This window comes from Heptranchias perlo, chromosome 27 (assembly GCF_035084215.1).
Source record: "Heptranchias perlo isolate sHepPer1 chromosome 27, sHepPer1.hap1, whole genome shotgun sequence".
NCBI classification, from domain to species: Eukaryota; Metazoa; Chordata; class Chondrichthyes; order Hexanchiformes; family Hexanchidae; genus Heptranchias; species Heptranchias perlo.
Window position 1 is genome coordinate 23,139,204 of NC_090351.1, and position 15,619 is coordinate 23,154,822.

At 39.5% G+C, this 15,619-nt stretch overlaps 1 protein-coding gene across 4 annotated transcripts in view; it reads right to left on the reverse strand.

Moving 5' to 3' along the window:
• The window catches only part of LOC137344466 (TBC1 domain family member 22B-like), a 318,631-nt gene that overhangs the window by 120,718 nt on the left and 182,294 nt on the right, over positions 1-15,619 (reverse strand). For all 4 annotated transcript variants that reach the window (XM_068007450.1, XM_068007451.1, XM_068007449.1 and 1 more), the window contains one exon: positions 1,543-1,649. In XM_068007450.1, the coding sequence (XP_067863551.1) occupies positions 1,543-1,649 (107 nt within the window). The remainder of the gene's footprint in view (positions 1-1,542; positions 1,650-15,619) is intronic.

Consider the following 15,619-nt stretch of genomic DNA (forward strand, 5'->3'; position numbering starts at 1 on the left):
TGTCTCTATCTCCCACTGTGATGAACAATGGCCTCAGTATGGAACTTCGGGCATTCAATAATCACTTCCCTGCACTCCGAAGCAAGTCCAAACACTACCATTCCCTGCCTCTAGTGATGCAACTAGTTGCCAGTCCACTTCAATAACCGACTACCTATTCTGTGCTTTTCTGTGATATGGGCCAACCTCCTGTGTGGTACTATATCAAAAATCTTTCTGAAGTCTAGATAAACAATGTTCACAAAGTTCCTTTTATCCACAAGCTCTTTGACCTCCTCAAAGAATTCTAATAGGTTTATTCAACACGATCTCCCTCCTCCCATAAAGCCATACTGATTTGCCCTGATAATTTCATACCCTTCTAGATGTTTCATGATGCCCTTCTACAGGGTGGCCTTTAACATTTTACCCACAACAGATGCCTGGCTCACTCACCTGTAAAATCAGGACAATCCTTTTATCCCTTTTTAAAGATAGGCATTACGTTCCCTTCTCACCTTTGATACAAGTCTTAATACTAATGATTGCCTAAAGATCCCCAACAAAATTTGCGAATTGAGTTATTTAAGCACCTTTGTGTACAGGTCATCTGCCTCAGGGGACACATCCACTTTCTGGAAAATCAACCCTCACTTTCAGTCAGCTGCTTCCGTGGACTCCAAAACAAAGAAATTGTTCAGGATTTTTGCCATTTTGCAATTGCCTGTTGCCACCTCCGATTGGTGCCTTTCAACTGCCCTATTATTTCCCTGACTCTGTTTACTCCAAATTTACTTATAGTAGTCTTTCATATTGTTTTTATGTTCCGTGCAATCCTAATCTCATTTTGTATTTTTTCCTGTCCAGTTTTCTAACAGTCTTTACCCTATCCTTGTACTCCTGTTAGTCTACAACTGACCTGAAAATGTGTATTTTTTGTCCTTATTCCTTGCATTACCTCCTATTGGTTTCTTCTTATTGTGTTTCTTACCCAGTGGTATTCATTGACTTTGTAATCTCTGTATTTGGAATGGTCTTCTGATGACCTCTGGTCAGACCGAATGGTCTCTGGTAGTGGAGGTAAAAACCAAAGATTCATTCAAAATACAATACGGTGACATGATGGGAGGAGAGGGGAAGTAAGTTCTCTTATTCTGAACAGATGAGTTAAAATGGGTCAAATGGCCTCATGCATTTTTATCGACCTATTGAAAACTGCTGAAGATAGCAGTCGCACCTCACAGTCCCAACGGCTTTGGGAGGGTTAACTTCTGAGGTTCTCACTAATTTCTATGCAATTATGTCTGCTGCAAAATGTATGTGTCTTGGTACCAGGTGAGGGCAGGATCCGCCTCGAATACCAAGTTTTCAGCAGGCAAACAGCCTTGAACACTATCTGTCTCAGCTCAGATGTAAATGGCAACTTGGGTGCAGTACTGAAGCAGTGCTGATGCCAATGGAACCTTATTCAGCAAGGGTCAATGACAGGAGTGGAGGGGAGAAAAGTGGAACGACTAAAAAGTTAGAAACCAAACAGCTTTTCATTCTGAATAACAAGTTTACCTGTATGCCATCCAACAGCTTGCTCATACACCAGAAACTATCAGCTTCAATACTCTGCTGCACTGCTTCGGAAAGGTTTGTTACATCAAAATTTTCCACATCTTGTTCTGCAATGATAAAAAGAAAAAGAAAATTTACTTCCTCCCACTCGATCTATATTTAGTTTTCGATAAAGAAATCTCCTGATTAGCATAAGATATTGCAAGGAAATTAATGGGTTCATATCAGTGTGGCACTCTAAAAATTAAGTACACTTGCAATTCAGTGGAAATATTAATAAAATGCAAAAAAAAGTTATACACCATGTGGAAGCAAAACTAGCAGATTAGGACTCTGTTCAGAATAAACCCATTAAACAAAAGCAGAGAGAAATCACAACAGCTCCATCTGAATTCATTCAGCATACCCTTGTTCTCAATCAGTTTGTAAACCAAACTAAGAAAGGCTACATGTGCCTCACTATATAGTTTTAATCTGTTGTAAAAATAGGTGTTGTACACACTGTATCTGAACACTGAATTTTCTTGCCCTGACTGATCACGGTTGGATACCATTGGAAGATATTGCAGTCTACTCGGAGTTGAATCAGCTGTTCTTTTGTAGTTTATTTTAACATTCCAGCTTAAAAACTTAACATGAAGCATAATGTCAATACAGAGGAGTGCCCAAGTCTGCTCAGCAAGAAATATTTCAGGTATGATGTGTAAACACCTTACCCTCAAGATTTATTGAGTGCACAGGAGCCATTGGCTACCTTGTACAATCAAGTATGCAGGTGTACATCACTTAATAGCCTTGTGAAAACATAATTTATTTCAGGTAATCAAAAACATTGATGTTTGATTTTACTGGATGCTTTATCATATTGGGAAAAAAAACAGGAAGTTTAAATCCTCCAAGACTGTGTACTTTGAACTTGTATTGAATAAAACACACTCTTTTGAATGGGTTTCCTCTGGTTATGAATTTTCAGGCACTGCAGCAAAATCCCAAATTGATATTGTTAAAAAATTTGAGGGTTTAATCAATTCTTCCCTTTTTCACCCAAGATAAGTAAAAGATTGTTGTACAAACTGGAGATGCCTTCCGACAGACGTGTGGATGAAGGTTGTTAACAGGATGCTGGAGTCCCCCTTATTGTGGCAGCTGAGCATGATTCATTGTGATGAAAGCGACATTACTACATAAAACAAACATGTACAGGATGAAACTGTGCTCACCGGCTACACTGCACATGGCATTATGGCAACCAGCAATGAATGCACCCTGCAGGTAGTCTGCAACTGGAATACAAGTTAGAAGTCAGAGATGGGGCTAGAGACCTGGTTACAGCATCATCATTTCACGTAAAAATTACATCACCAGGAATCGATGAACAGTCTGAGAGGAATCTCTCTGCTAGGCAGGTTTCAGCTCCCAACCTCCCCCCACCCCAGTCCACCCATCAGTTGAGCAAGAAACCAGAGACCCAATTAAACAATGTGGAAGCCAAAAAATAGAACTCCCTCCCCGCTCCTACTGAGTAAATGTCCTGTTTTGCAAGCAAGATTTTGGCCCCGAACTCTGATTCCACTGAGCATATTCAGCCCTTGACCCCTTCCCTGCTGAGCAACCTTTCAGCTCCCTCCCTGGACTCCCACTAGGCAAGTATTGGGTCCCCTTCTTTCCCTCTCAGTAAAGAAGATTTCAGCTCTTTTCCTGCCCCCGCTCACCTCCAATAATATTTTGGTCTCCCTGCCCGCCATCAAACAAGATTTCAGCCACCTCCTCCCCGATGAGCAAAGTTTGGACTCCTCTCCATCCAGGTGAGCAAGTTGTGAACCCACTGCCCCCACTTCATGGTGCATGAGCAAGATTTTGGCTCCTTACTCCCACTCAAGAAATAATTTCATCTAGCTCCCCCCAATGAACAAGTTTTCTGCCTCTTACCCACCACTGTACAAGTGGTTTTTTTAAAAAAGATCATCCTTGGGATGTTGGCAATGATGACAAGGTTATATTTATTGGTCATCCCTAACTGTCGAAAAGGTGGTAGTGGGCCTTCTTGAATCGCTGCAGTCCTTATACTGATGATATGCCTACAAATGTGCTAGGTAGGAGATTCCAGCATTTCAACCCAGTGATAATGAAGGGACATTGATACATGTTCAAGCCAGGGTGGTGCATGACTTGGAGGGGAACTTGGACGTGACTGTGATCTTGCTGCTTTTGTCCTTATTGGTGATAGAAATTATGTGGCGTGGAGGTACTGTTGAAGTAAGCTTGGTGAGTTGCTGCAGTACATCCTGCAGATAGTACATGCTGCAGCCACAGCACATTGGTCGGGGGTGGGGGGGGGGGGGGGTTAGCTATTGAATCCAGTGACAGGGGGACTCAAGCGGACCAGTCTGTCCTGTATGGTTATGAGTTTCTCAACTGATGTTGCTGTTGCAGCGATCCAGGTAAGTGTTGAGTGTTGACAGAAGCATTGTAGATATTAGGGATACCTCTGAGAAGTTAGGAGGTGTGCCACTCATTGCAAAGTAACCAGCTTCTGCACTGCTTTTGTAGCCGTAACATTGATTTGGCACCTATGTGGCACAAATTACCTCCATTAACCTATCCTTCTCTTTCAGATGTGACTCACCTGCTGCGCATTTCTTTTTTTTAAAAATCACTAATATAGCCATGAAAGAGAAGATTAATATCTCAATATTCTGGGCTAAAGTCAAACCCACGTCACAGTATTAAGGTAGAGCATTTGTTTAATTGCACCTCTGCTTTAATTCTTCACTTGCTCTGTGCAGGCTATATCCTGTGATTGCTAAGGTTAGCAAACAATAATCTCTTTTTTATTCCTGTTTGACGTTCCTTCTTAAACTTATTATGGTCAAGCAATGAAAACTGTTCCGGACAAACGACAATTATTCAGTTAACTACTTTTAATGTAGAGTCTAAGTGAATGAAAAAATGTGGCAAAAATAAAACAACATAGAAGGCACAGGTACAGCAGCAATGATGTTGTGATGGTAGTTAAGGAAGCTGAACATTTGGGTTTTTGGTATGCGCTTTTGTGACCGTCCCTACTGTAAAGAAAGCAACAGCCAAGGAAGAGTCTCGCCTTCAGGGAGAGAGATGAGATGAGATGAGATGAGATGGGCAACAGGAACAGATCCAGAGACTCTCACTTAATTAACCAGGTCACAAGTAGCAGTGTGCTCAATTTAGTATTTTTAATACTAAATAAATCACACACAAATTATGTAATAATAGTTTGTTTCTAAAATTATTTCTAGTTACAAGTACTGACAAACATAGCTAAGTAAGTTATGAAATGTTTGAAATATCTCTCTTTCCCTTCCTCCTGATATCTCCCTCCCAAAAATTCAGTTTTTACACAAAAATCTCAAAGATGTATCCTCCAGAGAAAATCTTCTCCATGAACCTCCATTTTTTTGACTCTGGATACCTGCTTGTTCCCTCCACTCCACCACAAGAAGCCAAACTTTCAGCCACCAAACTCGTGTCCATTGGAATTTTCTTCCAAAAATACTTTGTCTTCCCACTGATTGATACCAGTAAGCTTGGGTGTCTCAAGAGTTCTATATGCTTGCTGTAGTTTTTCTGTGTTTACTGACTTACTAGCACACTGTTCCTCCCTTCTTTAAAGGTAATGGACTACTTGGAATTTTTGTTGTGTAAAAAATGTCAAAAGTTAGAACAAAGCTATCGTATCCAATTTTTATCATTGGATCTGTGCATCGATTTACTGCAACTGCCCTAGCTGAGCTCTTTGGTACATCTTTCTGACATGAAAGGGAAGATGAGACATTTCACAGATCAGTGTTTTATAGGATATGATAGTAGGAAAAGAGGGCTTTAATGGAAGACATTACCCCCAGTAGAAAGCTCCTGTATATTTCACAAATGATACTGCAGTAAGAATTTGAACACATTAGATATAAAAACTAGAGCAATTAAAATTTAAACATAAAAAAATGAATATTATTCAAATGGCTGGTTGGCTATCACGCTAAATGTTTGAAACACATGAAGTGTCATTGGCACTGGATGGAGTATCCCTCGGGGGCATTATTCTCCCCATTCTACAATCTAAAAGCAAAAATGATCATGATTTTTTTGACTCAGTAATGCTACAACCTTGGTGAAAAGAAAAAAAAAGCTCTTAAATGTTTCTTGTCCACTAAGTCAAACCTCTCCACAGTCTCCCATCTGATCTAGCCCTGAATCCATGTCTTTCTCTAGTTATGATGTGGAGATGCCGGTGATGGACTGGGGTTGACAATTGTAAACAATTTTACAACACCAAGTTATAGTCCAACAAATTTATTTTAAATTCCACAAGCTTTTGGAGGCTTCCTCCTTCGTCAGGTGAATTTTCCATACCATTCACCTGACGAAGGAGGAAGCCTCCGAAAGCTTGTGGAATTTAAAATAAATTTGTTGGACTATAACTTGGTGTTGTAAAATTGTTTACAATTTCTCTAGTTACTTTCCTATTTCCCCTCTCACCCTCTTGGAGAACATCTCGTCCATGAAACCCATCTCCTTGACCCCATTTCTCTTGACTCCCTCGGTGTAAAATGTATACTCATGTATGGGCACTTACAATAATGCCCACTGTTGTATTTAAACTACTATAATTGGTGGGAAGAGTACATATACATAATTGGATGCCAAGTTATTGACCTACGTTAGATGCAAAAATACATTTTTATTTAGATAAAATGGGCTATCTTCAGGAGTTTACACTTCCAAATTATTATAAGTGTACAATATAATAATAATAAATACTTAAATAATCATATTAATGCACTGCCCATATGTGATTTCAGACAAATATCTGTTCCCAGGTTGTCTCTAGCCTGTAAGTTTTAAAACATTACAACACAAGAACTATGAATAACTGTACGATTAAAAATAATCTGCCATCATAATATTTTGGATGCATGTGACAAATCAGTTCCCATTTAATTACCCTTTAAAGACCCACAGATACAAACATATCAAGTCAACATGCCAGTACAGCTTAGTTCCTCTTTCTCAGTATAAAGTGAAGAACCATTCATTCTCTGGCATAGTGAACATTTTAGAAACTACACAAGATATAAACTTTATCAATATTTTATGGAGGTGTCATATTTTGCCAGTCATTACGCGTGTATACGAATAAGGCAAGATTAGAATTTGCTTCTACGTGTTTCTGTAAAATGAATAGCAGCTAATTAATAGATGGTTAGAAACAAAGAGGTGCTGACCATAATGCACCATTTTGAAAATAAAACACTAAAGGATACTGACAGCAAAACTCACTACCAAGTTTTAAGTTGAGGAAAACATTTACACTGAAGAGGAATGAACTCATTTATTCCTTTGTATTACTCCTTATTGCTCAGAAATGAAAATTCAACATGCTTTAAAATTATAATTTCAGTAATACTAAGGCTGCAATAATTCAGCATCAATAGTGATTTTGATCAGTCTTCAGACCCTAAAAATGTACAAAGAACAGAATACTGTTACATGTTTGAAAATCAAATTTCTTCTCAAAAGCAATGTACCCCACATTATTAATATTTTTTTAAATTTGTTCTCAAGTTTTGGGTGCATTTATTACCCATCACTAGTTGCCCTGAGTTGATGATGGAGAGATTCTTCTTGAACCACTGATGTCCTTGTGCTGATAGTGCTCCCACAATGGTGTTAGAGAGGGAATTCCAGGATTTTGACCCAAAGATAATGAAGGAACAGCAGTATGTTCAAGTCAGGATAGTGTGTGATTTGGAGGGGAACTTGGAGACCATTATGCTCCCACAATGTTGCTGTTCCTGTCCTTATTGGTGGTAGAAATCATGGGGCTGGGAGGTGCTGTTGAAGTAAATCGGGTGAGTTTCTGCAGTGCATCCTGTAGAAAGTACAGACTGCAGCCGCAGTGCATCAGTGATAGAAGGGTGGAAATTGAGTCCAGTCCAGGAAATTGAGTGGCAAGAGTCTTGACCAAGCGGACTGCTTTGTCCTCGATGGACAAACTTCTACTTCTTAAGTGCTGTTGGCCTCTAACACAATCATCTTCCTTTACGAACATAGTAACAAGAATCAGCCATTCAGTCCTTTGAGCCTGTTCCGCCATTCAATTTGATCATGGTTGATCTGTACCTCAACTCCATTTACCCACCGTTGCTCCATATCCCTTGATATCCTTACCCAATAAAAATCTACCACTCTCAGTCTTGAAATTCTGGGTCTTGATCTCGAATCCACAGCCTTTTCGGAGGGCGAGTTCCAGATTTCCACTACCATGTGAAAAAGTGTTTCCTGATTTCACTCCTAAATGGCCTAGCTCTAATTTTATGATTATGTCCTCTAGTTCTGGATTCCCCCACCAGATGAAATAATTTCTCTGTATCTATGCTATCGAATCCCTTTATCATTTTAAACACCTCAATTAGATCAGCCCTCAACTTTCTAAACTCAAGTGAATACAAACCAAGTTTATGCAACCTGTCCTTGTAATTTAACCCTTTGAGCACTGATATTCTGGTGAATCAGCACTGTACCCCTTCCAAGGCCAATATATCTTTCTTGAGGTTTTGTGCCCATAACTGAAAGCAGTACCCCAGACAGGGTCTCACCAAGGCTCTGAACAACTGAAGCATCACTTCCTCACTTTTGAATTCCAACCTCGTTAAGATAAAGGCCAACAATCCATTAGCATTTTGAATACCATTTGTACCTGTGCACTAGCCTTTAGTGATTTGTGTACATGGACACCTAAATCCTTTTGCTCCTGCACAGCTCCTAATCTCTTGTAATTAAGAAAATATTTTATCTTTCTCGGATCCAAAGTGCATGACCTCACACTTCCCCACATTGAACTCCATCAGCCATAGTTTTGCCCACTCCATGAAGTTTATCCCCATGGGTCTTGGCCAAGGCCTGGAGGAGATGGGGGTGGTTGAACTGATCACACACTGGATTCAAAGTGATTATGTAGCAGTGATGATTGTGTTGTATGAATGGAAGGAGGAAGCCTCCGAAAGCTTGTAGATTTCAAATAAAAATTGTTGGACTATAACTTGGTGTTGTAAAATTGTTTACAAGTGTTGTATGAAAGGATTGTTGCCCTGCATCTGATAGGTGGAGTTTTATTAAAAACTTAGTCTGTCTATGGCCTTTTGTAACTTCCTGCTCCCATCCACACAATTTACTTTGTCTTCTGACTCAGTATTATCGACAAACTTGAATATACAACTCCCTATTTTACATGATTTCTGACTCCACTGGAGAGTTTTCCCTTTGACCTCCAATGACCTCAGTTGTGCTACAGTTCCTTGGTGCCATCCTCAGTCGAATATTGCCTTGATGTTAAGGGCAGTTAATCTCACCTCTCCTCTATTATTCAGGTCGTGTTCTACCTCAAACAGTATCACACAGATGTGGGAAGGTAAAATGCTCAATAATTTAATGTATTTTTTTGTGGGAAATTCTGCATTCTTCTCACAATTCTTATGTTTGCAGGCTCCATAAAGCACTAACAGTAGCGTGCTTTGATAACATACTCTGGCAATTTGCTCTGTATTCTCTCAATAAACTTTTACTCCCTTTAGAGACAAAATGATGCAGCATCATGGAGACATCACAGAAGTAAAAAAAAACAAAGTGACATAATAAGTACAGCTTTTGGATTCAAGGTCTCAGGACTTCATAGTCCTTGAGATGTTTGAATTGTGATCTTCCGCAATTGATATCAGACAGAATTTTTCCTGCAGTCTCACTGTGAGCTACATAAATCCACAGTTTCTACTTTGTGCACTTCCTACCTTGCTCTTGCTCCATACCAGGCTCGTGCTTTAAAGCAGCATTAGCAGTACCTCAATCTAAATGATGACAAACAACAAAAAAGACTGGCACTATGGTCCTTAGTCCTATTCTACCTCATAAAAGCACTTTCTATCTGAAACAAGGCAATTTAGGAAGAATATGAAATGTAACAAAACAAAAAAAGGAACAAAACTGGGAAGAAAAATAAGAAAATATATGAAAGATGAAGCAAAGAATTTTTCCAAAAGTAAATGAATAATCGCAATGTTCACCATTCTGCTTCCCCCCACCCCGGGTATTGTCATAATGTGACAAAATAAATCATACACGGATAATGGGCAAATATCATTGGAAACTGTAATTTCTATTCTTCTTGAAGTTTCTTTTATCATTACTTTTCTGACTTTCAAATTAACCTTCCAGTGTATTGTTCAAAAAAGAAATAGATTTACTGTCTAAGCAATTTTGATGTTATTACTGAAAACAAATAAAAAAGGCCAGATTGAGCCCTTGCATACAAACATGCAATGGAAATGTAAAAAGTGAAGACCTGTGAAAATGTTCATCTAATGAAACTACTTAAAAGATATTTGACTATGCAATGTTTGTTCCATTACAAATATAATAAGCTCCTGCAGAACGCTTTGAGATGTGCCTTTTGTTTTATTGAGATATATCTGCTCAAAATAATAAAACTCAATCATGTTTATTTACTGCCACCCATGATTAATTTATTGGGTGATTTTCTCAATTTTATGTCTGGCCAATACTGAACCAAAAATAAGAGTCTCATTAGAATACACAGGGTGTAAATTGTTCCTCCCGAGTTCTAACTGTGATTGTTTTCAGTCACTACCACCTTTACCTTTACTCTAAGAAAAGTTTTCAAACAAACGGAGAGGGCTGATGAAGTTAGTGCAGTTGATGTAGTGTAAATGGACTTTCAAAAGGTATTTGATAAAGTACCACATAATTGTAAGCAAAATTGAAGCCTGTGGCATTAAAAGGGCAGTGGCTGCATGGATACAAAATTGGCTGAGGGACAAAAAGCAGAGAGTCGTGGTAAACGGTTGCTTTTCAGACTAGAAGGGAGTGTGCAGTGTTGTGCAGGGGTCGGTGTTGGGACCACTGCTCTTTTTGATGTATATTAATGACTTGGACTTGGGAATACAGGGCATAATTTCAAAGTTTGCAGATGACACGAAACTCGGAAATGTAGTAAACAGTGATGAGGATAGTAAATGACTTCAGGAGGGCACAGACAGACTGGTGAAATGGGCAGATGAAATTTAACACAGAGGAGTGTGAAGTGATTCATTTTGGTAGGAAGAATGAGGAGAGACAATATAAACTAAATGGTACAATTTTAAAGGGGGTGCAGGATCAGAGAGACCTGGGAGTGCACGAACACAAGTCTTTGAAGGTGGCAGGACAAGTTGAGAAGGCTATTAAAAAGGCACATGGGATCCTTGGCTTTATAAATAGAGGCATAGAGTACAAAAGCAAGGAAGTTATGCTAAACCTTTATAAAACACTGGTTAGGCACCAGCTGGAGTACTGTGGCCAATTCTGGGGCAACACACTTTAGGGAGGATGTCAAGGCCTTAGAGAGGGTGCAGAGGAGATTTACTAGCATGGCACCAGGGATGAAAGACTTCAGTTATATGGAGAGACTCAAGAAACTGGGGTTGTTCTCCTTAGAGCAGAGAAGGTTAAGGGGAGATTTGTTAGAGGTGTTCAAAATCATAAACGGTTTTGATAGAGTAAATAAGGAGAAACTGTTTCCAGTGGCAGAATGGTCGGTAACCAGAGGACACAGATTTAATGTAATTGGCAAAAGAACCAGAGACGACATGAGGAAAAAATGTTTTACACAGCGAGTTGTTATGCTCCAGAATACACTGCCTGGAAGTGTGGTGGAAGCAGATTCAATAATAACTTTCAAAAGGGAGCTGGATAAATACTTGAAGTGGAAAAATTTGCAGGACTATGAGGAAAGAGCAGGGGAGTGAGACTAATTGGACAGCTCTTTCAAAAAACTGGCACAGGCACAGGGCCAAAAGGTCTCCGTCTGTGCTGCATCATTCTGTGAGTCTATGAAAAGAAAAATGGTCACCAAATTAGTAATCTGACACACAATAGAAAAAAAGTGTGGAAAATCTGCACCTCTTAGCATCTCAAACTATTTTGCTTATCTAGAAAATTGCAACAAGACTTAAATTGGATTTCAACAGAGGCTGCAGTCAAACAGTAGTTTCTCCTAATACCACCCCCTCAGCAACTAGTTTAACTTAACAGATTTAACATAAGAAATGTGCCATTGAGGGTGTTTTTTCGAGGCTATGGTTGACGTATATTCTTACAGCAGACTAATGGGAACTTCATTTTGTATCTCACCTAAGTTGGGAGTGCCAGATGCTAAATAAAATTGGAAGGCAGTTAAGATAGATGCAGTATTGTTAGTCAGGGTTTCTTTCATCAATGAATATAAACAAAGCTGCTTCTAATTCCCAGGTGAGAGCTCTATTTTGTAAAAGTACGGTGGTTTATGCAATATAAACTAGTGCTTTAAAAGCAATAAGGACAACTTGTGCCTTAAAATATTAACAGATTAAATGCAGTCACACTGAGTATTCCCCCCGTTTAATGGTCTATAACACTGCAGTGTAATGGGACCTCAACTACAAGCAACTGTCACTGCAGAGAAATGCATAACCAACCCAAAATGGTTGTACGTCATTTTGGAGATTATTTATTATAATCATTTTAAAAATCATGTTTTAGCGTGAGTGGGGGGGGGGGGGGAGAAAGGGAGATAGGATATTGTCACACAACTTCAACAATCTAATTCTTCAGCTACCATTCCATAATTTTGTTTTTGAAGCAGTTTCTTTAAAATAGAGAAAATGTTACATTTACAAAAGAAATTCTCTGCAGTTCCCCAAGTTTCTCAGATTCCACCCACGAATTACAGAAACAGACAAAACGAGCAGTGAATGGTGCAAAGGTACATTTGATACAAGTCATGCAAGATCCAATGTCCTCTGCAAAACTTTCCAGATAACATTTGGCAACTGCCCTAGCCCTTCCCAAAACTTTCTCCTCTCTTGAAGGCACTGACTCAGATGAAATTCCATGCAGCCCTCTGGTATTGAATGGACCTCAGGGTGAATTATAACTGTAGCACTGGTACAAAGTAGTTTTAAAGCTGCAGTTATAGATTAAATATAGCCTGAATCTAGAACAGAACCCAACCTGGCATTGCTGCAGCAAATATACAGTGGCTGGTCTGCTTACGTCAGATTTAATCAGTGTTGTTTTCACGTTACACCACTTTTTTAAAAAAGTGTTACATTGGAGTCTTTTCATCATGGCCATTTTGTCAGATACATTTACAAAGTCAAATAGACTACAGTTAGGACAGAGCTTTTAAAATATATATATATATATATTTTTTAAAATAACAAAGACGACCTAAGAATGAGGAAAGAAATATTTCACAACATGCAAGAAGTGAAACAACAGCATTAAGTGTACATACTGTAACTGGCATTTAGATGATTTAGTTACGTGCTAGTCAAAGAATAGATTAAAGATTAATTCAGATGCCAGGGATTTCACGGATTCATTAAAAATATAGAAGCCTGGTGCTTCACTGATTGAACTACAGAGACATGAGCAGGTGCAAAGAAAGTCAATAACTCTTGATCCATCATTTTCTTGATCGAAGGATTACTGACCAGGTGACTATTGTCCAGGCTTAGTTAAGGGACTGGATTCTCTTCACGTTCTGCCCATTCTCGTGAGTCGGCCGCTAACCCAGGGTACCTTCACATATCCCATATTTCCAAGACTGGCCATCATTATTTACATGGGCAGGTTGGCAATGGTAAAAATCACTAGGAAGGAGGGAAATTAGGTGGTGCAGCAGTGTTTAAAATGCTGCAGCTGATTAAAAGGGGCACAGCTTTTTGGCAGGGAACAGCAGAACAATGCCACAGTGGGTGAAGGAGAAGCAACATGGGGGGGGGGGGGGGGGGGGGAGGAGCAGCAGAATGAGCCGTGATTTACCAATGCTTCACTGAATGTCCTTGTAGCAGAAATATGGTCCAGAAAAGAAGTCTCCTGGACATTGCAGGCAGGAAACCACACAAGTGGGTCCACACGGTACGCACAGAGGTGGCAGAGGCAGTGTGTGTGAGGTGCATGCTCCTTGAAAAATGCAGATACTGTCCCTAGCAAAATAGCCATGGAAGGGTTCGGAATCTAAGCTAATTCCAAGCTGAGCCACTAAATGGAATATCTCACAGTAGCAATCTGGACCACTCGGTCTTTCTGGCTAAAGGACAACATGGTAGCAAGAAAGCAGTGAAAGGGAATTTTAAAATTCTATATATAGATTCAAATTTCAGCCAAACTTGTGGAAAATCGGTAACACAGTACTGGCTTTGCAGTGCTGCACAGGAAGATAATGACACCAGAATGTTGCCGAAAGAAATTGGAAGAGGGAACAGCTCTCTACAAATACCACTTCATAATTTAAACCACTTCAGCTAAGAATCAACAAAAACAAACGTCTCTCAGAGGACAGTCAAAAAGTTTAGTCTTATTACGGAAAAAGATGAACACTCTAATTCATCTTTCTTAATACATTTTGAATACAGTTACTTATTCACAATACTGTTTAGAAGTTGAAGTAAGTGGACATTTCCCACAGGCCTCTTTTCCTGCTATTGCAAACAAACACATCAAACTAAAACAAACTGCGAACGTAATGTAACCCAAAAGAAGCATAGGTGTACATTATTAATGCAGAGTGTTGGACACCAGAAGTCTTGGTTATTTGTAACAATTTTGTTCATATTCTTTGCTCTTTTTATTATAAAGGCGCACTCCCAGCATAAAAGGCACACAGTTAATTGGAAAAATAATGCACATGAATAAAGAGAAATGTCAGGAGCCATGAGTTCTTCCTGCATCTATGTGGAGCGAAAGTATAACAGACATATTGCATCTTTAACGTCCTTGAGACATCCCAAAGCATTTCACAGCCAATGAAATACTTTTGAAGTGTAGTCACTGCTGTTTTATACGCAAATACTTGCAGCCAATTTGCACATAGCAAGGTTCCAAAAACAGCAATGAGATAATAAGAAAGAACTTGCACCTTTCAGGACCTCAGGACGTCCCAACGCGCTTAACAGCCAATGAATTACTTTTGAAGCGCGGTCAATGTTGTAATGTAGGAAATGCGGCAGCCAATTTGCACACAGCAAGGTCCCACAAACAGCAATGTGGTAATGATCATCTGTCTTAGTGATGTTGGTTGAGGGATAAATGTTGGCTGAGGGATAAATGTTTGCCAGAACACCAGAAGAATTCCCCTACTCTTCTTTGAATAGTGTAATTGGATCTCTCACATCCACCTAAACCGACAAATGGGACCTCAATTTGACGTATTATCTGAGAGATGGTGCCTCCAATAATGCAGCACTCCCTCAGTTCTGAACAGAAGTATCAGCATACATTATGTATTCAGTGGAGCTTGAACCCACAACCTTTTATTCTGAGGCAAGAGTAATGCCACTGAGCCAAGCTGACGCTCAAAGAGGCTAAAAGACAGATAGCTACTGGAATGGCTGAATCAGGAATCCTATTTCTTTGTGAGGTTTCTGCTCTATATCTTGTAGTTACCCATATAACTTCATGGATGTTGTTTATATGGACTTCCAGAAGACATTTGATAAAGTCCCTCATAAAAGACTGTTAGCTAAAGTTGAAGCTCATGGAATTGAGGGCAAATTATTGATCTGATTAGGAAATTGGCTGAGCGGCAGGAGACAGACCATAGGGGTAATGGGCAGGTACTCACATGGTCAGGATGTGACTAGTGGTGTCCCACAGGGATCTGTGTTGGGGCCTCAACTACTCACTGTATTTATTAATGACTTAGCTGACGGGATAGAGAGCCACATATGCAAATTTGCTGATGACACAAAGATAGGCAGCATTACATGCAGTGTAGATGGAAGCATAAAATTACAGAGTGATTATCAGATTAAGTGAATGGGCAAAACTGTGGCAAATGGATTTCAATGTAGGCAAGTGTGAGGTTATCCACTTTGGACCTAAAATGGATAGATTGGAATGAAAAGCTCGAAACAGTAGCGGTCCAAAAAGACTTAGGGGTCCATGTACATAGATCACTAAAATGTCATGGACATGTATGGAAAATAATCAAAACGACTAATGGAAT